Source organism: Triticum urartu, chromosome 3A (genome assembly GCF_056163025.1).
Source record: "Triticum urartu cultivar PI428250 chromosome 3A, HENAU_Tu73, whole genome shotgun sequence".
NCBI lineage: Eukaryota > Viridiplantae > Streptophyta > Magnoliopsida > Poales > Poaceae > Triticum > Triticum urartu.
The window spans coordinates 53,411,762-53,437,697 of NC_141875.1; the positions used below are offsets into that span (position 1 = coordinate 53,411,762).

The 25,936-nt window shown below is 45.2% G+C and overlaps 3 protein-coding genes across 4 annotated transcripts; all 3 read right to left on the minus strand.

Moving 5' to 3' along the window:
- Positions 1 to 1,165: 1,165 nt before the first annotated feature.
- Positions 1,166 to 4,215, minus strand: DRT111 (D111/G-patch domain-containing protein). Its single transcript, XM_087546311.1, has 2 exons — positions 3,117 to 4,215; positions 1,166 to 1,636 (listed from the first exon to the last, which is right to left on the minus strand). The coding sequence occupies exons 1-2, from the start codon at positions 3,975 to 3,977 to the stop codon at positions 1,340 to 1,342; spliced, it is 1,158 nt and encodes a 385-aa protein (XP_087402437.1). The 5' UTR covers positions 3,978 to 4,215; the 3' UTR covers positions 1,166 to 1,339.
- A 768-nt stretch (positions 4,216 to 4,983) lies between these two features.
- LOC125546637 (rab GTPase-activating protein 22) lies at positions 4,984 to 11,670 on the minus strand. 2 transcript variants are annotated; one of them, XM_087546309.1, is made up of 11 exons: positions 11,050 to 11,670; positions 10,623 to 10,721; positions 9,925 to 10,028; positions 7,479 to 8,278; positions 7,263 to 7,385; positions 7,098 to 7,186; positions 6,806 to 7,006; positions 6,095 to 6,502; positions 5,656 to 5,739; positions 5,390 to 5,555; positions 4,984 to 5,313 (listed from the first exon to the last, which is right to left on the minus strand). In XM_087546309.1, the coding sequence occupies exons 1-10, from the start codon at positions 11,227 to 11,229 to the stop codon at positions 5,532 to 5,534; spliced, it is 2,112 nt and encodes a 703-aa protein (XP_087402435.1). In that variant the 5' UTR covers positions 11,230 to 11,670; the 3' UTR covers positions 4,984 to 5,313; positions 5,390 to 5,531. The 2 variants fall into 2 exon arrangements, with proteins under 2 accessions (XP_087402435.1, XP_087402436.1); XM_087546310.1 differs by having other exon boundaries at positions 5,385 to 5,555.
- Positions 11,671 to 11,945: 275 nt separating this feature from the next.
- On the minus strand, positions 11,946 to 15,555 carry LOC125542755 (cysteine synthase). The gene is made up of 10 exons (XM_048705929.2): positions 15,214 to 15,555; positions 14,800 to 14,909; positions 14,637 to 14,694; positions 14,241 to 14,504; positions 14,001 to 14,138; positions 13,859 to 13,910; positions 13,665 to 13,744; positions 13,249 to 13,308; positions 12,433 to 12,513; positions 11,946 to 12,315 (listed from the first exon to the last, which is right to left on the minus strand). The coding sequence occupies exons 1-10, from the start codon at positions 15,454 to 15,456 to the stop codon at positions 12,223 to 12,225; spliced, it is 1,179 nt and encodes a 392-aa protein (XP_048561886.1). The 5' UTR covers positions 15,457 to 15,555; the 3' UTR covers positions 11,946 to 12,222.
- Positions 15,556 to 25,936: the final 10,381 nt, after the last annotated feature.

Below are 25,936 nucleotides of genomic sequence, written 5' to 3' on the forward strand. Positions count from 1 at the left end.
CGGCTCGTGGTGCCGCCGGCGCCCTTTGATCCGCCGTGGCGAGTTCACCTCAGGGAACGCGCCCGCGCCCGAACTGACGACGGGTGGTAGACCAGGCGCAGGCACAGGGTGGTGCTTCAGTTTAATCCTGCTCGTTACTCTTTTCCTTTTTGCGGGTTTTCTTTTCTTGATTTCCTGATGTAATCGCCTGAAGAATAAATGTTATCAGTAGTACTTATGTTCCCAGCCGTCGCTTGAATTATCAAACTGCCTTCTTTGGTGGTATAAACTGCAAATTCAGACGAACAGAGAGAACCGACCGAGCAATTGATCTTCTCTATTTCAGGCCATTCACACATATGCCATGTCGATGTTTCGATCTTACCAAAGGTCCGTTTTCAGTGGAGACCGGAGACGATGGGCACAATATATCACGAAAATCTAGTCTGATTTAAAATATTTTTTTCCAATACAGTAGTTATTCGTTTTTCTTTATAGTTTAATAAAGAATTATTATACTAAGACTGTCTAAGACGCATCTAAATGTGTTATTGCACATCTAAGTGACTCAATCGAACTATTCCTGAAAAGGTAAAGAAAAATGAAAATGTATGCATGAATCTCCGCGTAAAATCAATGACATACGACTTAGATGTGCAATACTTATGGCACATCATAGATGTGTTTTAGCAAAACTGCATTAGATTTTTATAACAAAAGGACAAAATCAAAAAGTTTAGCAATCAATAAATTCAAAGATTTTTCTTCTTTTATTTTACTTTAAGACAAATTCCTAATTGTATGAATTGTGTAATCTCCCATCATGGAGATTGGTAACCGACTTGAAGCAATTTGATTGTAGTTTAACTCATGACGATCATAGGTAGAAAGTTCATAATCTTCAGGTTGTTAGACAGTACTCAACACAATTGCCACAAAATATAGAAACTCCAAAATCAATACTATAATTAAGCAATTGTTTTCTTTTAATATCCTTTTCAAATCTCCAATCCACAACGGGTAGATGCACCAGGCTCTATTGCCAAAGAGGTGGATATTTGGGCTTGAGGGATCAATATTGCCAAATTCAATGGGTGACAGAATTTATTTTGTAAGAATTAACAAGAATACCTGATGCGCATTCAAAAAAAAAGGAAGACGGCGATGCGATGCAGATACTCACCTCTACACCCAGAAGTTGAGTATAATAACAACTCTACAACAATAAGTGGCAATAGGCCAACATTCACCAACATGTTGTAAACTGTCCTCAAAAGGAAAGAAAAACACTGCGTTCATGCTCTAGATTAAGTTACATCCGAGACACCAACGTCCAGTTCTTTAGTCTGCTTATTAAGGTTTAGTCGAACCCTGGTACTTCCCCGGGCATCGGAGCAAGCTCGTTCCTCTCAAACCTTCCCTCGTCGAAGAAGGTCGCGTGCACTATGCGTCCGCCAAAGTAGCGCCCTTCCAGTTCAACCAACGCCTTGGTCGAGTCTTCTGTCCTCTCGAACAGCACAAAGATCCTCACTGCTTCGTCCGCGGGGAAGTTTGCCTGGGTGATCTCGAATATCAGCACGCGTAACACAGCCCCAAACTTGGAGCATTCCGAGGCAATCTCGTCTTCCAGCTCGTCGTCAACCTCGCCCGGACCAATCTGCACATGTTTCATGGTGACGATTAACATGTTGCACTAGACAAGAACTCGCACCTTAACCAGAAATAAATCATGTACATGTATTATGAAGCAACATAAAAAAATTATGGTATCATCACTATATCCCAGCATAAGGCCCCAGTTTAAGCAGTCAAAAACAAACATACAGTCAAACAACACAGTAGATCAGTGGGCAAACCCTGATCCCACAGAAGACAACTCTTCATCATGTATGATCAAATACCACTTGACAGATAAAACTATAACTAATCAGAAAACTCACAAAGCCGAATGCATTCTGTGATAAAAAAAACCTAACCTGTTTGACCTATACTTTTGTATCACAACCCTCAGTGGTCAAAACCGGGTAACACCATTGTAGTACCCAAATTCAACAAATTCATCAGGTTCTATGCCCATCAAGTATTCAAGATTATACTAATAAAATAAGCAGTACTGTTTTCCAGAAGTACGCCTTCCAGAATAACACAACATTCAAGTTTAATGATTATATTGCAGAGCTCATATAAACCCACTGGTAGAGAACCAATCATACGCTGAACTTTCTTTACATGGAATTGGACCTTAAGTTCACGTTTTCTATTGAACTAAAAAGCAACCAGCTTATATTGAATAAGCCAACAGCAACCTGTAAAGACTAAAATTCTTAGCTGCCTATTAACCAAAATTACCATGTATAAGCTGTCTTTGCTATACAGTGGTTAGATTTGGAAGCTAATGCAGTCAGCAAACTATTTAGTTGCGATTTTGCACTACCTTGTCCACCCCAAGTTCTCTAATAGATATACAAATTACAATTAGCACAAATAGATTCTCAAACTCTATATATTGCTAATCACCCTTCATAATTTTAAGTCTTTACAGTTCATGTGTGTATCAGTATCATCTGAAAATAGATCAAACAATAACCTGTGCACTTCAACCATAACAGAAACAAAAATTTCTGAAATACATATGCTACCTGATACCTGTCTATGTGTTTACTGGACATGCTACTGCAAATTATCACATATCAGTCAGCACCAACAAGGCAATTATGTCACATTAACTACTAATTTCATTTTGCTAGATGGTATTAGGCTACCAGCACACGAGTAGAGACAATGCTAAAAACTATATGCTCAGAATTGGATGATGATATTCTAGAATAGCCGCTGTCTATGTATGAGAAACCAGTAATAATGATAATAAATCAACAACAGCAGCAGATGTAAGGTTGGCGGTTGCTAAGGTGATATCTAAATTACACAACCAACGAACTTCAGCTTAGATATTCGCATAACAGCATAATACATGTCAGCATATATAAACACACAAGGAAGCATTTTGCAACTCGGTGCCTAAGAGGGGAAAACAGGCATAACACATGAACCACTACTTCATCCTTGTTCATGCAAACCTGAAAATGCTGACAAAATGTGGTACTCTTATTACGCAGAAGTCATGGGAAAATATTTACCATATTGCGCAGAAGCACTACTCTGGTGGGCTGGCCTTCAAAGTTGGCTGATCTGGGCCTCCTGGAACTGCTCTCATCGACAATAACCCCTGCCCTCCGGTCGGTCTTCCTAGCGACCAGAGGCGCTGTGATTCCCTGCTCCTGCTTGCCAAGCCCCTGGCCTTCCTTCCACCCCATCTTGGCCATCATTCTCTGGGCAGCGGTCATCTGGCCGCCAGCGCCCAGGCCCAATCCAGAGGAGGAGGAGCCTGGGATGGAGAAGCCACTGGCATCGCCGTGGGGCGGAGACGAGGCCCTCTGAGGAGTAGCGCCGCCGCCAGCACCGCTCATGGCGGCCCTCCTCTTCCAGGCCTCCTCGCCGGATATGTTGAGGGAGGAGGCCCTGGACTGCTCCTCGCGGAGGCGGGCCTCGGCCTCCCTCAGCTCGCGCTCCCTCTCCCTCTCCTGGTCCTCGCGGCGCCTCCGGTCGAGCTCCTTCTTCATCTCGGCGTCCTTGGCCCGCTTGAGCTTCTCCTTGCGGTAGTCCTCGTAGTCGTTGGGCCTGGCGGGGTCGTACTCCTCGAGCACGGTGGACTGCACGGCGACGAGGGCGGGGTGGAAGGAGGCCGCGGTGGTGGTGGTGGTGGCGGCGGAGGCGAGGGGGAGGGGGTGCGGCGGCTGCGCGGCGCTGGGCTTGGGAGCGGCGGGGCGGGGGTGCTGGTTCCTGAGGAGGGACGTGGGAGGGGCGAAGGTCGCTGAGGGCTTGCGGAGGGTCGGCGGCGCCATCTTGGTGGCGCTCGACCAGACGGAGGCCGTCGGCTTGTCGTCGTCGCCGGCCGCCGAGGTGGGCGGCGGGAGGTCGCCGTACAGTCCGCCCAGCATCTTCGACAAAGCAGAGGCCGCACCGGCGGTGGAAATTAAGTCGTCGGGTGGTTGATTCTACCGGAATCAGAGGAACAAGGTGGGTGTAGCAACCCACCTCACGATCCGAGAGGCAAACCCTAACCCTAATCGAGTCCACTGGAGCGGATCTCGGTCGGAGCAGGGAGGAAGAAGAAGACTCGCACTATCTTCTCGAGGGAGACAGCCGGCCTTCTCTTGTATGGGCCGAGGCTGTTCGATTGGGCCATTATCAACGTTTTCTCTCTTATTAAACCCTTTGTCCCAGATTCTAAAAAAAAGCCCTTTATCCCTAGTCAAGAAATAATACCATTCTCACAAAAAAGAAAAGTCAATAAATAATACCATTCCCTAAAAAAGCCAAGAAATAGTACCCTTATACTTCCTCAAAACAATCAATTTACCAAAAGAACCTACTAGTATTAATTTCCTAAATGTTAACAATCCGACATTAGCTTAGAGGCGTTTTTTTGAGCGAATGTGATGTGACACGTTCACGAATCTCAAAGCAAGACACGTGGCAATTTGAGCGAATACATCTAGGATGATAAATTATGTTTTTAAAAGCATGGCCATTTGTCACCGATTATCTTCGACGTAAGCATGACAAAAAAAAATAGTAGCATGGCAATTTCTGAATAAATTGGAAATTTCCTTTTTAGGCTAGCAATTCTCCATGTTGCATCATGAAAAATCCTCGAAAACCCATGACAATTACTCTGTTGCAGCATGGCAAATTCCTCGCAATATTTTTGCTACTGTGGCAATTTTTTCTTTACAAGATAGCAATCTTTGTACAAAATAGCATGACAAGCATATCTATTTCAGCAAAACAACTCTCTGAGCGTTTATTGGGAGTGGTTTTTTGATGATACGCTCTCAGATTGCAGCATTCGCTCGGAATAATAGTTTGCTAGGGTGACCTCGTGAACATCAACATAATATTGAGGTCCATTAATTTAGGAAAAATATAAAATCTTTTTTTCACTTTCAGAAAAACAAAGCATTTTTCTTTTCACTTCTAGAAAAACATAACATTGCGTACGCGACAACCAGGCTCTTTGTATTATTCTTCTATATTGAATACACTGCAATCGATTACAGATTGATTTATACACATCATCCATTCCTCTCTTTTTTTCGACGCCATAACAGTTGCTCGAGAATTCATAAATAACTTAATCATCATGATTATTGTACAACAGGAACAATGACAGCATCAAACATTGTGGGATCTTTTTTCTTTACTTTCCCTTTCAACCGCTGATTCTTCTACTACTGTTTTCATGTATTACCATTCTCATATGTACAATTTATCCTGAAAAACAAGAAATGCAAAATTCTGTCAATCATCTGCAGCCAACTCCAGAGGCAGAGATATTTATATACCTAACCTCGCAACAGAAAATCCTGGAGATGCTTAGGGCTGCTGCTCCGACGCCGTCCTCCTTTGGAGATCAAATTTATGGTTGAATATAATTATGGAATTTTTTCTAAGGGGAAACATGAATTCTTCAATTTCCTTTATTTTTGTCATCACTCTGAACCTCCTTTTAGTAACTGCACAAGAACAAAGCTCAAAACCCCAACCATGTAGTGGATGATGCTCATGTCCACAAGGAACTCATCAAATATCCAATGCAATCATGTCAGAACATACCTTGTACTGGTACTTCTTCCTCAGCCTGACAGCCAGGCGCACGCATCTTTTTACATTGATTTTCAGTATATTGTCGTTGAACATCTGAAGACAAATGGACCAGCTCAGTTCCAAGGAAAATGAAGAGTACATGTATACAGATGCAGTTGCAGTAGATCTAAACTTGACGAAATTGACATGCCATAATCCATCCAATTTCAGCTTGAGAGCAACTTATATACACATATCATATTAAATATAGAATGACTAGCAGCTGTCCTAACTTGCAAATGTTAACCTGTCAAAACTGAAATGTGCAATCCTAACCATAAACTGGAATGCACAAAGTCTGCCGCAATTTTTTTTTACTACGAGTTATTTCATGGGCCCAAGGCTTTAAATAACATGAAAAAAAACAGTGACTGGAGATTCGAAACGAGAAAGTAGTGACCGAACTTGCCTTGATAGCATCATCTATTGAGTGAGTATCTCTAATAATCTTGTGTCGATTGATTATCAAGATTGCTGCTACACAGAATATAGGCAGTTCGTCGTCTCCATTCTTTGTCAAGACATTTGTACTCAAATGAGGCATATGTTGATGCCTTGCCCAGATAGTGGCACCTGACAAGCCACACAGGGGATTTCTTGTACTAGATTTCACTCCAGGGTTGCAAGACACGCGGATTTCACCATTTCTACGATGGGATCTCCTACTTTTGGATTTTCTTCTCATGTACTTGTTCACCCGGGACTCTTCTTTGACCTCACATGACAAATCATTCTTCACATCCAGTAGCAATGGTTCTAGGCAGTTTGCTTCCAAATTCCTAATTGCATCTTCGTCAAAATCAGCAGCCCACATCATCTGAAGACAGAAAGCACAGTTATTTAACTGAACAAGACTATACTATGAAGAGCCTTTAAAATATAATTGTTGATTTATGTGGGTACTCCCCCATGGTTAGTGTAATGCCAAATAAAAATAGTTAGTAGATGCTGAAATGCATGTACACTAACTTAACCATGGTGTCACAAACATCAATTATTTCAAAGAATTCTCATATAAATTTCATGGAAGACCAATGACTAAATATCCAAGAAAAAAATCTCATACGAACTAGGAACCATCCAAACTAAATCACAAATATCTTTGAAGTGCCTGACAGACCTCCCACATGCTCAGAGACTCCTCAAAAGATAGCTCTCGACGAAAAAGCACTAGCAGCATCCGGAAAGCGAAATGGAGGCTTTCAGCACCAATTGCTGATAAATGCTCAAATAACTCCGTATCTGTCAATTCCATGATCTTCCACAATGCTTCCAACTGCTTCATAACTCCTGTCGGTCCCTCGAGCTGGAAATTTTCACGCTGAGATGCAACAAAAGTTATATCAAGCATCAAGTCACGCAAAATACCAACCTAACATATGCCAGTACAGTTTCACATAGATGCAAATTACCATCCTTCTCAGTAGCATCTCAAAACACCAAAAGGCATCTGCATCATCCTCGTATAGAACAACAAAAGGGGAAAGCAGATCGCTCATACCTACAATCAACTTATACCATTTAGGCAGCTTAAATAATTGAGGCAAAACGATGTAATGCTCCATTGAAATGCAAACCTTGACAGTATCCAGTGGAAGGATCAACCCATGCATAAACTGCAAGTATATCTGACATTCTCGCCATATTTCTTGATTCTCCATAGAAATCAAGATGGCTATCTGTTCTGACAACATCGACCACTGCATAAGCCATTTTTGGCAATTAGAACACAATATGACAATAATAAGAGGCCTTTGTAATTGTGTAGTGTGAGGGGGAAAGAACAAGCATACCAATTCTATGCAGTGTCCATAGCCACTCGGCGACTCTGTCTTTGTTTGCGACTGGACTGTCGGATTTGGTTCCGTCAACAAAATCTGCTTCTGGCGCATCAGATATCTTCAAAGAATCTACTATTTCCCTGTTGTAGCCAATGTCATCTAACCATCTATCCTGTTTGAACGCATCAGAGTGAAAGATGGCTGAGTCGCTGTTGCTAGCCCGAAACAGATCACTGGAATTGGACTCCATAATGAGATCTATGTTATTATTGATTTGGAAGCTGTGCATGCGTTCGTCACGTTGTCTTAACCTATCTTCAGGAACTGAGAAACTACAAAGACTTTCGTCAACCCCATTGACATCCCCACCATCATTTGCGAACAGGTTTGTACCAGGCAGGGAGGGATACTCCATGAATGTCTCACTGTCATATCTTGGTTCACCCATGTCATTGTAATCCCCAGAATCTGACAAGCAACTATTCACCACTGTGGAGGACACCATAAATTTGGATGAATTATATACAGAGCTATCATTATGTGCGTTGAAACCAGCTACTTCAGCTGATTTGCTACAGCTTTGTGACTGTGATGCTCCACCAGAGTCATAATTTAAGTTGGAGTTTTCTACTGTACTGCCAGGTGCATTTTCTGAGGCTCGTTGACTTGTGCTGACTTCTTCTCTACTGTCATTTTCTTTTGGCATAGTCCTGACATCCATCAGCTTTGAGCCAACAGCATACGCAAGCTCACCTGTACCAATGCTTGGGTGCATACTCTTGCATTGCCTAACTAAACATTGATATCTCTCCCTTCATAGAAATAGAAAAAAAAAATCACTAGGTTAGATGCTTCTGAAAATGCTCTACAGCTCACATGTGTAAAACTATAAGAGGTAAAACATCACAGTAAATTGCAAAAGTAGGAATTTGATCACCCTGCTTGCAACATAGGAATACATAACAAATGCAAAACACAAAATATAAAACATTCCAGCCTCCTAGGTATTAAGAAATATTACTATATAACCAACCAGGGTATAATGTTTGAATGAAAAATCATGTAGAGATACCATATAGATTGAAACTAGGATCCTTGTAGCACTACTAGGAATGGATAACCATTGGTCAATAATGGTTCAGACTTTCAGTTGTTATATATTGGTGGCTCAATAACTGCACATTCAGTTGTTATATACTGGTGGGCGTGAAGCAAGAAAATTAGCTATATTCACCCAAGCTACCTATTCATGTCACTTCAATACTACATATTTCATTTACCTACTCTCCAGTGTACGCACAAAATATCTTGAGTCATCAAGGGAATGAAGGGCCTAATAGAAGTGTGGAATACAAGGTTAAACCACAAAACTGCAGGTGAGGTGGACTACCAAAGAAAATCCAGTTATCAAGCCAATCATGCTTGTCTCAGCGCTGCGTAAGCGCAAAAGCAGTCAGGGTAGATAACCGGAGGCCACCCCTTGCCCAATTATGACAGTGGCCAGCTATTCTGGGTTTCTGGCAGTCCATCGCTTTATCTGTGCATCCATGGTGAGGAGCTCGGTTGTCACCATGACTGGGTGGTATTAGTCCCTTGGGACTTAAGGGTCTTTGCAACATGGGTGATAGGCTCCTAGATGGCACTGCTGCCCCTCATTGCATACCGCAAGTATGCTCCCGCCAACGGGCTTCCGCCCACTCCCTTCCTAGGTGGCTGTCTCTAGTTCTGCAGCATTGCCTTGCCCCACCTGTGTTTCACTTCTATTCCCACTTTTTCCCCTTCTCAGCTATCTGTTTCTCCCTCTGTCCTTTTGTTCCCCGCTCTTTTCACTGTTCTTTTATTTCCCCCCGCCGCCTCTGTCTGTGATCCACTGCTATGATCTCCCCAGCCTGCTATGCCTATGCTCTACTGCTATGATCTCCCCAACCTCCTCTGCGTTTGCTCCACTGCCATGATATCCCCAACCTTCTCTAGCTTTATTCTACTGCTAGGATCTCCCCACCTGCTTATCTGCTTTTATCTACTATATAGAAGTGTAGAAGTAGAACTACTTCTCTCCCTAATTGGTGTTGACCTCTCTAATCTATTGTTCAAGACAGCTATTTATGGCCACCTTATGCCACCCAAGGAACAGTCAGGTAACATGATTGCCTAGTCCGCCATGAAAGCCATGGAGCCAATTACATCAAATGTATCAGACGTTATCTCCCATGTTCTTCTATGCACAGATACAAACATAAGTACAACCCTGCGGCTGGTTTTAATGCTTGATATGTACTAGAAGATAACAAGGAAAGGATGTGGAGATTTAGCTACAACGATTCCAATTTCAGTATAATGCATAGATGACCAAATCGGAGCTTGCTACAGCCTATTATTCAAGATAATAAAATGGAAAACAATCACGTTTCTAAACATAAGGTAGCATCGTACGAAAAACAGAAAAAAGGGATCAAACCTTCGAGCGGCTCTTAGTTTCCTCCTATACTCTGTTGTGCTACTTAAGGCATAGCACCCAAGAAGAAACTCCCAAACTTCTGCTCGAATAGAGGGATCCATGCCCTGCACATCAATAATAGAGGTAAATGGTTGCTTTAAGAGCAGAAAACCAATGTGTTCTGTGCTTAAATTATTAACAGTTGTAGGCAGTCCATTTGGTTATTTATGAAAAAAAAAATCCTACTACACAAAGATTAATAGCAGTGCATCACAGGAGTTGCTTTGAAGGAACATGATTCTTTTTCCCCATTGTTCACATCAAAGGACAGCACTAGCCCAAGAAAGTAATCTGATTCATTCATCTCATGGTGTAAATTTAACAATCAGCTAGAGTAATCAGATCGACATTTAAGGGAAAATTACTACAATGAGCATAGTTAATCTAAATTTCTGATAAGGAGATGAATGGTGCATCTAATGTCAAATGAACTGTCTAAGGTGCGGTCAACGTATGAAGTAACTGATATTTCCTGGGTTCTGATACAGAATACAGCTTTAATATAATTTTCCTGGGGCATAATAAAGCATCGCAACACGATTTCTTATCATGCATTGAAGGTGATGCCTGAAGGCTCGTAAAAGGAATAACAGACATGTCTACAAGGAGATGAAAACTAAGTCTTTGAAGCACTAAAGGAATACTACGAGTCCACTCACCCCTAAGACAATGAACTTGAGGGCCTTACGGAAGCCGATGACCTTTCCGTCGGTGTCGAAACACGCGTTCCATTTCTCTGGCCTGAGCATTTTGCCCCCCTGTAGAATCGCAGATAGAGTTAGAAAGAAAGAATGCAAAACATGACTACATGAGTCGTGGCAAAAAAGCTGAATATGAATCAAGCTGCGCACAGCTGACAATGCCATAGAGACTCTGGTTCTGGTGCGCCGGTAGGTATCGATACAGAGTCTATGCAGTATGCTGTGTGCTAAATATAAACATTGCGCCGACTGCAAAGAAGAGTGCCTAAGCTATATTTAGAGGAGTGGCGATGCTTAGCATTGACAATGAGGATTGGTCATCCTGACGGCATTGGCGTACAGGCGACAGGGAGATGTGTAGTTGAAGGAGGAGGCGGAGGGGGACCTTGAGGTAGTAGGGGTCCGGGTTGAGGCCGCAAGGCTCGCGGACGAGGGAGCCGAAGCCGCGCTGCAGGTTGCCGCACATGATCCATGACTTGATGTAGTCCCCTCCCCCGCCCGCGCCCGCGCCCGCGCCTGAGACCGCCCCGCCGTTCCCGGTGCTGCGCCTGTGCGGCTGGGACATGGATCCTCCCCTCCCTTCCCCTCCCCTGTACGGCGGCGCGGCAGGGGCGAGGGGAATCCGGATCTCCGGCGCGCGCGAATCGCAAGAATCGCCGGCGGGGGGATCCGAATCGCCGACCTTGCTGCCTGCTGGAGCAGAGTCGAGTCGAGTCGACGGCTCAGCTCCCCTCCGCCCCGCCCCGCTCCTGGCCTTAGGCAATGGATGGAGTAGGTAGGGTTCTCTCTGGGTCTCGTCGGCGAGTCAGGGATCCGCCGCCTGTGGCTGGCTTTCTTTTCCGGCTTGGTCTCCGTCCGTCGGTCTCGGGCTCTCGGCGCCGCGGTTGCTTGGCTCGAGGAGTCGTGGGTGGGAGAGGGGAGGGGGGTGGAAGCAACGAACCAACCTAACTGCAACTGCTCATCATTCGTCTCCTCTCCTCTTCTCACTTGCTTCCTCGCTTTCCTACCTTGTCTACGTGCCAACGACCCAAGAAAATGAGTGCCACCAAGAACAAAAAATGGAAACTGAATTTCTCCATCACTTATTATTTTTTATTTTCCTATTAGTATTACTTTACTTTATTTATTATTAGTAATTCGTTTTATTTATTACGTATTACACTGCAAATTGAGAAGAAAAAACGCTGATATTGTTATTTTTCCTTACTATTATGTCACCGAGCCTACAAACAAAACAATTAAATTACAAACAGCATCGAACCTCGAGATAACCCCAGCTCAGAAAAAACACCAAACACAAACATTTTCAAATTTCAATGTACACAGGCTGCCTGATTTCTGCTTTGAGCGAGTGAGTGAGCGTTGCTCATCCAAAAAAGAGATGTAATTGTTTCCTTACAACCATGCGTGTCATCATCATATCAATCAATACCAACAAAATGTGAGCGACGGGCGTAGGTCAACCGTTCGTTCGTTTCCATGCCGCCTTATTCTTATTCGGTTCGACGGAGAGGAAGGCGGAGCAGAAAAGCTTCTTCGCCAAGCGTGGAAATGGTCCTCACGCTTCGGCCTCCATCTTCTCGCACTCTTCTCTGATGGACTGGAACAGGACCGACGACAGGTACCTCTCGCCGAAGCTCGGGAACACCACCTGTTTGTTGCGCACACAAAGCAAACAACGATGTCAGCGTCAAACATCATTGGATGTTTTCAAGAGAGGAATTCTATGAGCTAGAAATATGACATGTTTAAGATTAGCCGTATTTACCACTATCAGCTTCCCGGCGTTCTCTGGTCTCTGGGCGACCTTTATGGCAGCGGCCGCGGCTGCCCCAGATGAGATCCCGACCTGCACAACATATTCGTATATAGGTTCAGGTTTGCTGATCTCTGATTCATAGACGACTGACTGACGGGTGGGAGAAACAAAAAATGCAGGATCCTACTACTATTTATTAACCACTGCATATGAGAAACAGAACAGCCATACATATATGAACAATTGGTTCATGATTTTCGCAACAATGAGATTATGTGGTGGTCTCCTACACCCTGGCCCCACATGAGATTATGTGGATGCGATGCAACAACAAAACAACATCAACAATTGTCCTTCTGAGGTACCACCTGCCCACCGGCTAACCTCCTCCTCCTCCTCATGCACAGTAGTACTGAAACTGTACCTCATGTACTCAGTTTTAGTTCTACTGAGCCTAAAACCTTTCGATTACAAAGTCTGTCTCCACAACTCTAACTGGCACTATGATGCACCATAGAAAATTTGTACTGGGATGCATCGTACATTTAGCAACACTATGATGGGAGAAATGAACAGATAAACTGGCTTAAACATGTTGCCTACCAGAAACCCACTATTTCTAGTCTAGATCTACAGAGAAGACCGCCAGGTGCTTACACTTAAATAGCAAGCAAGGGAAAAAACAGAGTAGCATGATGTGAGTCATGATTCGCCTGATTTTTTAAGCATATGAACGTTTGCAACTAGAGGACGATATCTCAAAAAGAACGCCGCATAAATGTATGGAACACAGAAAAATTGCATCAACATGTGAAATTACAATACCAGCAATCCTTCCTGAAGAGCCAACTGCTTTGCTGTCTCAACAGCCTCATCGCTTGATATCTAGAACATAAGCAGAACGTGGTTAGATATAACTATAAGAAAAGAAAACCCTGCAGTAATAGTCCTAAGAAAGTAGTACCACACAACCCTAACATATGCATTGTACCAAGCAGAGCAAAAGGAGGGATGATCCACTCATGCAAGGACAACATCCACATGACTGAAGACGTAACCACAACAGAACTAGCATATGCAATTGTACTTGTATAACTACATAGAACTAGCATAATAGAACGTACAGTGAAATGGAATAACTGGCACAGTTCAGCTGAATTCAAGAAAGAAATTACAACCTTCATGTCTTGCTTTTATTCTAAAAAAGGTGAAACATACTGACGGATAGGAAAAACTCTGACCTCAATTACTTCATTGAGAACATCACTGTCCAAATTCCTAGGAACAAATCCTGCTCCAATGCCTTGAATCTTATGTGGGCCTACACAAGCGGATAACAGTTGTAAGGCAAAGAACATAAGTTTGACAAGCTCAAAGGAAGTATGTCTTTTTAAAGGAAAACTCAAAGGAAGTCTTTTTCTGATAACAAACATACCAGGTTTACCACCAGAGAGTATGTTACTTTCAGTAGGTTCAACACCAATAACCTAGAAAAAGATAACGGTATGAGCACTATAGAGTACTCTTTTTTTATAATATAACAGAGTACATTTTATTTGGGTGGAATTTGAAGAAACCTTGACATCAGGATTTTTCTCCTTCAGGAAACGACCAGCACCAGATATTGTTCCGCCCGTTCCGATTCCACCAATGAATATATCTACCTTCCCTTTTGAATCCTCCCAGATTTCTGGCCCAGTAGTCTCATAATGTACCTGATTGAACATGAATTAAGATAAACATCAGCCTCAAGTAGGCTAGAAGTAATAGCACACACTTACATAGAGTAGAGACACACAGCTACTTCTCCTTGTTACCTTTGGGTTGGCAGGGTTGTCAAACTGCTCAAGCATATATGAATTGGGTGTCTTATTCAAGATCTCTGTAGCTTTATCTAGGGCCCCTTTCATCCCTTTTGCAGCATCTGTGAGCACAAGTTCAGCGCCAAAAGCCTTGAGTAGAACTCTCCTCTCCATGCTCATAGATGTGGGCATTGTCAGTATCAACTTATATCCCCTGGAAGCAGCAATGAACGCAAGACCAATGCCTGTGTTTCCACTTGTTGCTTCCACCAAAACACTCTGAGAGCAGAGAACATTAGTTATATATGCTTGTTACTGAATACCCTTTCCTTGTTGATAACTGTTAGAAAGGGGTAAACCATGATAAAGGAGCCAGCGAGTGCATATGCACACAAACAGAAGATGCCTCACCTTTCCGGGTGTTATCAAACCCTTCTCCTCAGCGTCGGATATCATACTGATACCTATCCTGAAGCATAAATCGGTTGGGAGCTGCTTAGCTGGTCGGTCCATCAGGGGAAGAAAACGACCTCAACACTGAACTGAGGAGGACAATAAGAATTTGTAATGTAACCTGTCCTTGACACTGCAGCAGGGCTCCATAATCTCGAGCTTGGCGGCGACGTTGGCGACGCAGCCCTTGACGATCTTGTTGAGATACACCATGGGTGTCTTGCCGATGAGCTGCGATCAAATTCAACAACAACAACAGAAAAATCCTGAGACAGATGCTTAAACTCCGAGACAGATGATGTTTTGTTTTGTTTTGTTGCTGAAGAATTTGTCCGTGTGAAACTAGGATGATTTGAGATGTGATGAACGAAGGATGCCGCAGGGTCAAACTAGATCTTTACTAGTTGAGGCTTTGTGGCATCAGTAAGCTATAAAGCTGTAGGTAGCAATCCTACCAACCCCACTACTCCTGACTGGGCAGAGAGTGGAAATGGAGTGATTGAACTGGACGCGCTGGATAGACGGTGTTGGTTACCTGGGTGACGTCGTCGGCGATGTTGAGGCCCTCGACCTCGGTGGCGAGGGCATGGCGCCTCCACGAGGGGGCGGGGGCGGGGGCGTTGACGGCGAGGAGGGAGGAGCCGGGGAACCTGCGGGCGAGAGGCGGCAGGGCGACGGCCTGCCGCGCCTGCGCCGGCCGGGCGGCCGAGAAGCCGACTTGGGCCTGGGAGGCGGCGGCGGCGGCGGCGGCGACGGGCGATGGTGTCCACGGCGCCATTCTCCCTTCCTGCCTTTCCCCTCGGATTCTTGCTTCGCTGGGTGTGATGGCGCCGTCTGCCTTCTGGGAGTCCGAGGGGATGGAAATGGATGGATGGATGGATGCTGGATCGAATATGGGCCTCTTTTCGTTGCGATGGAGGGTTGGATGGATGGATGGATGTATTCGGACCTAGAGATGGTGTTAGTGCATTCATGCATCGGCCATCACACACCAGATATCTCTTCTCCACTAATTCCAAAACCATCTGCTAATAGTGCTAAGGCTATATTCCCTCTCGTTAGGGTTTCTCTTTTCTCCCGGGGTGACTCTCGCCGCCGTTGAGATTTTGCTCCCCTACCACCGCCGATCAACCCCTTCACCCGCCAGTTGCGCGGGGGGTGGCCACCAGGGCTATCTCCACGTTCGTGTCGGGGGAGGGAGCGGTGGAAATCAGGGTTCCCACACCAAACCCGATCTGTCTCTTTTCGGGTGAGAGATACAATGGCGAATTCCGGGGACTCAAGTTCTTCGGGGATAACTGAAGTTAAGAAGATGATGCAAGAGCTGGGACTGAGAGAGGAGGATCTGGACGATGTGATCTTCGATGAGCAAGTCGCGCCGCCGGAGGGGCCGAGATGGGTTGCCCTAGCTAGGGTTAACACGACGAAGAGCTATAGCCAGACTTGGTTTTACAGAAACATGAGAGCGGCATGGGACATCGCGCAGGAGGCTAAGTTCAAACCTCTAGAGGAAAATCTTTATACTATCCAATTCACTTGCCTAGGTGATTGGGGGAGAGTCATGAACGAGGGCCCTTGGAACTTCAGGGGGGACGCGGTGATCGTGCTGCCGTATGACGGAATCACGAAGCCTTCCACTATAAAGCTTGAGACAATCAAGATATGGATTCAAATCCATGATGTCCTAGAACTGTATGCTCATCTGGTGGCTCCGTTGGCAGCAAAAGTGGGAGAAGTTCTTTTCTCAAAACCGAACTCACATGACTTTGTGGGCAATTTTCATCAAGTTTGGGTCAGCATCAATGTCCATAAACCCCTCAAGAATGCGGTATCTATGATAAGAGATGGGAAGAGGCAGATTTATAGAGTCAAGTATGAAAAGCTACCGGACTGGTGCGCGGTTTGTGGCATGCTAGGTCACTTATATAAGGAACACGGCAATGGCATCCACCCTGCATCGGCGCTTGTTTTCAAGGATCTCTGAGCCAGCTGGGCCATGCGTTCTGGTCGTGGTCCAGGAGAAGGCTGCAGCCAGAGGGGTGGACGGAGAGGAGGCCGATCAGGGGGACGTTCCAGTCCCCGGTCAGGGGAAGGCAGGGGTGATGCGACAGATCAATATGTTCATACTGCATATCAAGTGGGAGACCCAAGCAGGGGGGCAAGTGATGCGAAGATGGAGGACTGGAACAGAAAGAGGAATGCGGGAGCCGAGCTGGGAGCCAAAGTCACCATGCCTCTAAGCACTGAATCTGCAGGGGTGGCTGTGGACCCGCTGGCAATTGTGCCAGCAGCCTTGGCGGCTGTTAGCCCACCGCCGTATAGAGATCTGAAGAGAACCAAGAAGACGGAGGAGGATACCGAGGGTGCAACCTCAAAAGTGAAGAATTTGGCGGGCTCCTTCGAGGAGCACCGCCAGGCCCAATGAGTGCGCTATGTTGGAACTGTCGTGGCGTGGGCAAAGCCGCGACAGTCCGAGAGGTTCGCGAGTTCGCGAACAAATTTGCCCCTACCCTCTTATGTATCGTGGAAACTCAGTTAGAAGGCTCGAGGGTAGAAGCATTAGCAGGCACTTTTGGTTATGATAATAGTTTTGCTATTGATAGTCGTGGTAGAAGTGGAGGTATTGGCATTTTCTGGAACAATGAAATAAAGTTGGAAATCCTTGGTTACTCGGACTACCATGTTGATTGTTCTGTTGAGGAGGTAGGATTTGAGCCTTGGAGAGCTACTGTGGTTTATGGCGAAGCGCAGACACATCTTCGATATAAAACTTGGGACACTTTGAAAAATATTAGCACCTCTAGCAGTCTACCTTGGCTTTTGCCTTGGTGATTTTAATGAAGTTCTTCGTCCCGATGAGCATGAAGGAGTTGGGCAAAGGAGTAATGCACAGATACAACATTTTCGTGATACGGTTGACGTGTGCATGTTGCTAGATGTTGGCTATGTGGGTCGTTTCTGGACCTTTGAAAAGAAGGTGGGGGGGGGGATCCTACACTAGGGTCCGGCTGGATCGCGCCCTAGCTAATGCTGATTCGCGTGCAAGGTTTCCCCTTGCAAACTTGACACACTTGACGGCAGCATCCTCTGATCATTGCCCCATAAATGCTGCGTTTGAATAGAGAGCAGCCACGGAGCAGGCAGCCAAAAACTTTCCGGTATGAAGTAATGTGGGAAGGCCACGAATCTTGGAGAGACACTATCAGTGCAGCATGGACAGGCGGGGGGACCAACAATAGACTGGATGATCTTCGGGCTAAACTGCAAGCTATATCCCATGACTTGGGACGGTGGAATAATGAGACCTTTGGAAACGTTCGAAAGGAGATCAAAAAACTGAAATCAGAGCTTGAGAAGTTGCGGGCTGATCCTAGCCGAAGGGCTTCGTCACACGTCGAGCTCAAGATAAACGAGAATCTAGTTGAACTATACCATCGAGAAGAAATATTATGGAGGCAGCGTTCACGGATTGAGTGGCTAACATCCGGCGACAAAAATACAAAGTTTTTCCACTTGAGAGCAAGCATCCGCAGGAAGAAGAACATGATTAAGGCGTTACAAAACTCCCTTGGAGTCTTGACAAATGATCTAGATGAGCTTAAAGCAATGGTACACGAGTTTTATAAAACCCTGTATACTTCAGAAGGTGTAAACAATATGGACGCAGTCCTAAACTGTGTACCAACCAAGGTCACAGTAGAGATGAATGAACTACTGGTCGCACCGTACAAGGGAGAAGAAGTAAAGGCAGCCCTCTTTCAGATGTTTCCGACCAAGGCACCGGGGCCCGATGGTTTTCCAGCTCAGTTTTATCAGCATCACTGGGATCTTTGCGGTGCCGAGGTAACGGAGGCGGTTCTCAGGATCATTCGGGGAGAGGAAAGTCCGGAAAGCATCAACGATACGGTCCTGGTTCTCATCCCTAAGGTAATGAACCCTAGTATGCTATCTCAGTTCAAACCCATCAGTTTATGCAATGTATTATATAAGATTGCGTCCAAGGTGATTGCGAACAGATTGAAGATGATTCTTCCGGACATCATCTCAGAGGAACAATCAGCATTTGTGCCAGGCAGGCATATCACAGACAATATCATCAGTGCTTATGAGTGTCTTCACTTTATGAAACGCAGCAAGGCCAAAGTTAGCAGTTTTTGCGCGCTTAAACTCGATATGATAAAGGCATACGACAGATTAGAGTGGGATTATCTTCAGGCGCTGATGATAAAGCTTAGCTTTGCCCCATCTTGGGTTCAGATAGTAATGAACATGGTTCGGTCAGTGTCATTTTCAGTACTGTTTAATGGTGAGAGGCTTGACACTTTCAACCCATCGAGAGGTATTCGGCAGGGAGATCCGATTGTTGGAAATATGCCCTAGAGGCAATAATAAATTGGTTATTATTATATTTCCTTGTTCATGATAATCGTTTATTATCCATGCTAGAATTGTATTGATAGGAAACTCAGATACATGTGTGGATACATAGACAACACCATGTCCCTAGTAAGCCTCTAGTTGACTAGCTCGTTGATCCATAGATGGTTACGGTTTCCTGACCATGGACATTGGATGTCATTGATAACGGGACCACATCATTAGGAGAATGATGTGATGGACAAGACCCAATCCTAAGCCTAGCACAAAGATCGTGTAGTTCGTATGCTAAAGCTTTTCTAATGTCAAGTATCATTTCCTTAGACCATGAGATTGTGCAACTCCCGGATACCGTAGGAGTGCTTTGGGTGTGCCAAACGTCACAACGTAACTGGGTGGCTATAAAGGTGCACTACGGGTATCTCCGAAAGTGTCTGTTGGGTTGGCACGAATCGAGACTGGGATTTGTCACTCCGTGTAAACGGAGAGGTATCTCTGGGCCCACTCGGTAGGACATCATCATAATGTGCACAATGTGATCAAGGAGTTGATCACGGGATGATGTGTTACGGAACGAGTAAAGAGACTTGCCGGTAACAAGATTGAACAAGGTATTGGGATACCGACGATCGAATCTCGGGCAAGTATCGTACCGATAGACAAAGGGAATTGTATACGGGATTGATTTAGTCCTTGACATCGTGGTTCATCCGATGAGATCATCGTGGAACATGTGGGAACCAACATGGGTATCCAGATCCCGCTGTTGGTTATTGACCGGAGAACGTCTCGGCCATGTCTGCATGGTTCCCGAACCCGTAGGGTCTACACACTTAAGGTTCGATGACGCTAGGGTTATAAAGGAAGTTTGTATGTGGTTACCGAATGTTGTTTGGAGTCCCGGATGAGATCCTGGACGTCATGAGAAGTTCCGGAATGGTCCGGAGGTAAAGATTTATATATGGGAAGTCCTGTTTTGGTCGCCGGAAAAGTTTCGGGGTTTATCGGTAACGTACCGGGACCACCGGGAGGGTCTCGGGGGTCCACCAAGTGGGGCCACCAGCCTCGGAGGTTTGCATGGGCCAAGAGTGGTGAGGGACCAGCCCCTGAGTGGGCTGGTGCGCCTCCCACAAGGCCCAAGGCGCAGCAAAGGAGGAGAAGGGGAAACCCTAGGCTCAGATGGGCCTAAGGCCCACCCTAGGGGGCGCCCCCTCTCCCCTTGGCCGCCCCCCAATCCCATCTAGGGCTGCCGCCCCTCTAGGGGTGGGAACCATAGAGGGGGCGCACCCTCCTCCCCTCCTCCTATATATAGTGAGGCCTAGGGGCTGCCCAACAGACGATCTGATCTTTCCCTGTTGGTGCAGCCCTACCTCTCTTTCTCCTCGTCTCTCGCGGTGCTTGGCGAAGCCCTGCAGGATAGCCACGCTCCTCCACCACCACCACGCTGTTGTGCTGCTGCTGGATGGAGTCTTCCTCAACCTCTCCCTCTCTCCTTGCTGGATCAAGGCATGGGAGACGTCACCGGGCTGTACGTGTGTTGAACGCGGAGGTGCCGTCCGTTCGGCACTAGGATCTCCGGTGATTTGGATCACGACGAGTACGACTCCTTCAACCCCGTTCTCTTGAACGCTTCCGCATAGCGATCTACAAGGGTATATAGATGCACTCTCCTTCCCCTCATTGCTGGTTTCTCCATAGATAGATCTTGGTGACACGTAGGAAAATTTTGAATTTCTGCTACGTTCCCCATCAGTGGCATCATGAGCTAGGTCTATTGCGTAGATTCTATGCACGAGTAGAACACAAAGTAGTTGTGGGCGTTGATTTTGTTCAATATGCTTACCGTTACTAGTCCAATCTTGATTCGGCGGCATTGTGGGATGAAGCGGCCCGGACCAACCTTACACGTACGCTTACGTGAGACCGGTTCCACCGACTGACATGCACTAGTTGCATAAGGTGGCTGGCGGGTGTCTGTCTCTCCCACTTTAGTCGGATCGGATTCGATGAAAAGGGTCCTTATGAAGGGTAAATAGCAATTGGCATATCACGTTGTGGTTTTGCGTAGGTAAGAAATGTTCTTGCTAGAAACCCATAGCAGCCACGTAAAACATGCAAACAACAATTAGAGGACGTCTAACTTGTTTTTGCAGGGTATGCTATGTGATGTGATATGGCCAAAAGGATGTGATGAATGATATATGTGATGTATGAGATTGATCATGTTCTTGTAATAGGAATCACGACTTGCATGTCGATGAGTATGACAACCGGCATGAGCCATAGGAGTTGTCTTTATTTATTGTATGACCTGCGTGTCATTGAACAACGCCATGTAATTACTTTACTTTATTGCTAACCGGTAGCCATAGTAGTAGAAGTAATAAGTTGGCGAGACAACTTCATGGAGACACGATGATGGAGATCATGGTGTCATGCCGGTGACGATGATGATCATGGAGCCCCGAAGATGGAGATCAAAAGGAGCAATATGATATTGGCCATATCATGTCACTATTTGATTGCATGTGATGGTTATCATGTTTATACTGTTGGGTTTCGTAGTAATTTCAAAATTTTTCCTACGCACACGCAAGATCATGTGATGCATAGCAACGAGAGGGGAAAGTGTTGTCTACGTACCCAACGCAGACCGACTGCGGAAGCGCTGACACGACGTAGAGGAAGTAGTCGTATGTCTTCACGATCCAACCGATCAAGCACCGAAACTACGGCACCTCCGAGTTCGAGCACACGTTCAGCTCGATGACGATCCCCGGACTCCGATCCAGCAAAGTGTCGGGGAAGAGTTCCGTCAGCACGATGGCGTGGTGACGATCTTGATGAACTACAGCAGCAGGGCTTCGCCTAAACTCCGCTACAGTATTATCGAGGAATATGGTGGCAGGGGGCACCGCACACGGCTAAGGAATAGATCACGTGGATCAACTTGTGTGTTTCTGGGGTGCCTCTGCCTCAGTATATAAAGGAGCCAAGGGGGGAGGGGGCGCCGGCCAAGGAGGAGGGCGCAGGAGGAGTCCTACTCCTTCCGGGAGTAGGACTCCCCCCCCCCCAATCCTATTCCAACTAGGATTCCCAAGGGGGGAGAGAGAGAGGGGGGCCGGCCACCTTCTCCTAGTCCTAATAGGACTAGGGGAGGGGGGAGGTGCGCAGCCACCTTGGCTGCCCCTTTCTCCTTTCCACTAAGGCCCATGAAGGCCCATATGGCTCCCGGGGGTGTTCCGGTAACCTCCCGGTAACCCGGTAAAATCCTGATTTCACCCGGAACACTTCCGATATCCAAATATAGGCTTCCAATATATCAATCTTTACGTCTCGACCATTTCGAGACTCCTCGTCATGTCTGTGATCACATCCGGGACTCCGAACAACCTTCGGTACATCAAAATGCATAAACTCATAATATAACTGTCATCGTAACCTTAAGCGTGCGGACCCTACGGGTTCGAGAACAATGTAGACATGACCGAGACACGTCTCCGGTCAATAACCAATAGCGGGACCTGGATGCCCATATTGGCTCCTACATATTCTACGAAGATCTTTATCGGTCAGACCGCATAACAACATACGGTGTTCCCTTTGTCATCGGTATGTTACTTGCCCGAGATTCGATCGTCGGTATCCAATACCTAGTTCAATATCGTTATCGGCAAGTCTCTTTACTCGTTCCGTAATACATCATCTCACAACTAACATATTAGTTGTAATGCTTGCAAGGCTTATGTGATGTGTATTACCGAGAGGGCCCAGAGATACCTCTCCGACAATCGGAGTGACAAATCCTAATCTCGAAATACGCCAACCCAACATCTACCTTTGGAGACACCTGTAATGCTCCTTTATAATCACCCAGTTACGTTGTGACGTTTGGTAGCACCCAAAGTGTTCCTCCGGCAAACGGGAGTTGCATAATCTCATAGTCATAGGAACATGTATAAGTCATGAAGAAAGCAATAGCAACATACTAAACGATAGGGTGCTAAGCTAATGGAATGGGTCATGTCAATCAGATCATTCAACTAATGATGTGACCTCGCTAATAAAATAACAACTCATTGTTCATGGTCAGGAAACATAACCATCTTTGATTAACGAGCTAGTCAAGTAGAGGCATACTAGTGACACTTTGTTTGTCTATGTATTCACACATGTATTATGTTTCCGGTTAATACAATTCTAGCATGAATAATAAACATTTATCATGATTATAAGGAAATAAATAATAACTTTATTATTGCCTCTAGGGCATATTTCCTTCAGTCTCCCACTTGCACTAGAGTCAATAATCTAGATTACACTGTAATGATTCTAACACCCATGGAGCCTTGGTGCTGATCATGTTTTGCTCGTGGAAGAGGCTTAGTCAACGGGTCTGCAACATTCAGATCCGTATGTATCTTGCAAATCTCTATGTCTCCCACCTGGACTAGATCCCGGATGGAGTTGAAGCGTCTCTTGATGTGTTTGGTCCTTTTGTGAAATCTGGATTCCTTTGCCAAGGCAATTGCACCAGTATTGTCACAAAAGATTTTCATTGGACCCGATGCATTAGGTATGACACCTAGATCGGATATGAACTCCTTCATCCAGACTCCTTCGTTCGCTGCTTCCGAAGCAGCTATGTACTCCGCTTCACATGTAGATCCCGCTACGACGCTTTGTTTAGAACTGCACCAACTGACAGCTCCACCGTTTAATGTAAACACGTATCCGGTTTGCGATTTAGAATCGTCCGGATCAGTGTCAAAGCTTGCATCAACGTAACCTTTTACGGTGAGCTCTTTGTCACCTCCATATACGAGAAACATATCCTTAGTCCTTTTCAGGTATTTCAGGATGTTCTTGACCGCTGTCCAGTGATCCATTCCTGGATTACTTTGGTACCTCCCTGCTAAACTTATAGCAAGGCACACATCAGGTCTGGTACACAGCATTGCATACATGATAGATCCTATGGCTGATGCATAGGGAACATCTTTCATATTCTTTCTATCTTCTGCAGTGGTCGGGCATTGAGTCTTACTCAACTTCACAGCTTGTAACACAGGCAAGAACCCTTTCTTTGCTTGATCCATTTTGAACTTCTTCAAAATTTTGTCGAGGTATGTGCTTTGTGAAAGTCCAATTAAGCGTCTTGATCTATCTCTATAGATCTTAATGCCTAATATGTAAGCAGCTTCACCGAGGTCTTTCATTGAAAAACTTTTATTCAAGTATCCCTTTATGCTATCCAGAAATTCTATATCATTTCCAATCAGCAATATGTCATCCACATATAATATCAGAAATGCTACAGAGCTCCCACTCACTTTCTTGTAAATACAGGCTTCTCCAAAAGTCTGTATAAAACCAAATGCTTTGATCACACTATCAAAACGTTTATTCCAACTCCGAGAGGCTTGCACCAGTCCATAAATGGATCGCTGGAGCTTGCACACTTTGTTAGCTCCCTTTGGATCGACAAAACCTTCCGGTTGCATCATATACAACTCTTCTTCCAGAAATCCATTCAGGAATGCAGTTTTGACATCCATCTGCCAAATTTCATAATCATAAAATGCGGCAATCGCTAACATGATTGGGACGGACTTAAGCATCGCTACGGGTGAGAAGGTCTCATCGTAGTCAATCCCTTGAACTTGCCGAAAACCTTTTACGACAAGTCGAGCTTTATAGACAGTAACATTACCATCAGCATCAGTCTTCTTCTTAAAGATCCATTTATTCTCAATTGCTTGCCGATCATCGGGCAAGTCAACCAAAGTCCATACTTTGTTCTCATACATGGATCCCATCTCAGATTTCATGGCTTCAAGCCACTTTGCGGAATCTGGGCTCACCATCGCTTCTTCATAGTTCGTAGGTTCATCATGATCTAGTAGCATGACTTCCAGAACAGGATTACCGTACCACTCTGGTGCGGATCTTACTTTGGTTGATCTACGAGGTTCAGTAGTATCTTGATCTGAAGTTTCATGATCATTATCATTAGCTTCCTCACTAACTGGTGTAGGTGTCACTGAAACAGTTTTCTGTGATGAACTACTTTCCAGTAAGGGAGCAGGTACAGTTACCTCGTCAAGTTCTACTTTCCTCCCACTCACTTCTTTCGAGAGAAACTCCTTCTCTAGAAAGGATCCATTCTTAGCAACGAATGTCTTGCCTTCGGATCTGTGATAGAAGGTGTACCCAACAGTTTCCTTTGGGTATCCTATGAAGACACATTTCTCCGATTTGGGTTCGAGCTTATCAGGTTGAAGCTTTTTCACATAAGCATCGCAGCCCCAAACTTTAAGAAACGACAACTTTGGTTTCTTGCCAAACCACAGTTCATAAGGCGTCGTCTCAACGGATTTTGATGGTGCCCTATTTAATGTGAATGCAGCCGTCTCTAGAGCATAACCCCAAAACGATAGCGGTAAATCAGTAAGAGACATCATAGATCGCACCATATCTAGTAAAGTACGATTACGACGTTCGGACACACCATTACGCTGTGGTGTTCCGGGTGGCGTGAGTTGCGAAACTATTCCACAGTTTTTCAAATGTACACCAAACTCGTAACTCAAATATTCTCCTCCACGATCAGATCGTAGAAACTTTATTTTCTTGTTACGATGATTTTCAACTTCACTCTGAAATTCTTTGAACTTTTCAAATGTTTCAGACTTATGTTTCATTAAGTAGATATATCCATATCTGCTTAAATCATCTGTGAAGGTGAGAAAATAACGATATCCGCCACGAGCCTCAATATTCATCGGACCACATACATCGGTATGTATGATTTCCAACAAATCTGTTGCTCTCTCCATAGTACCGGAGAACGGTGTTTTAGTCATCTTGCCCATGAGGCA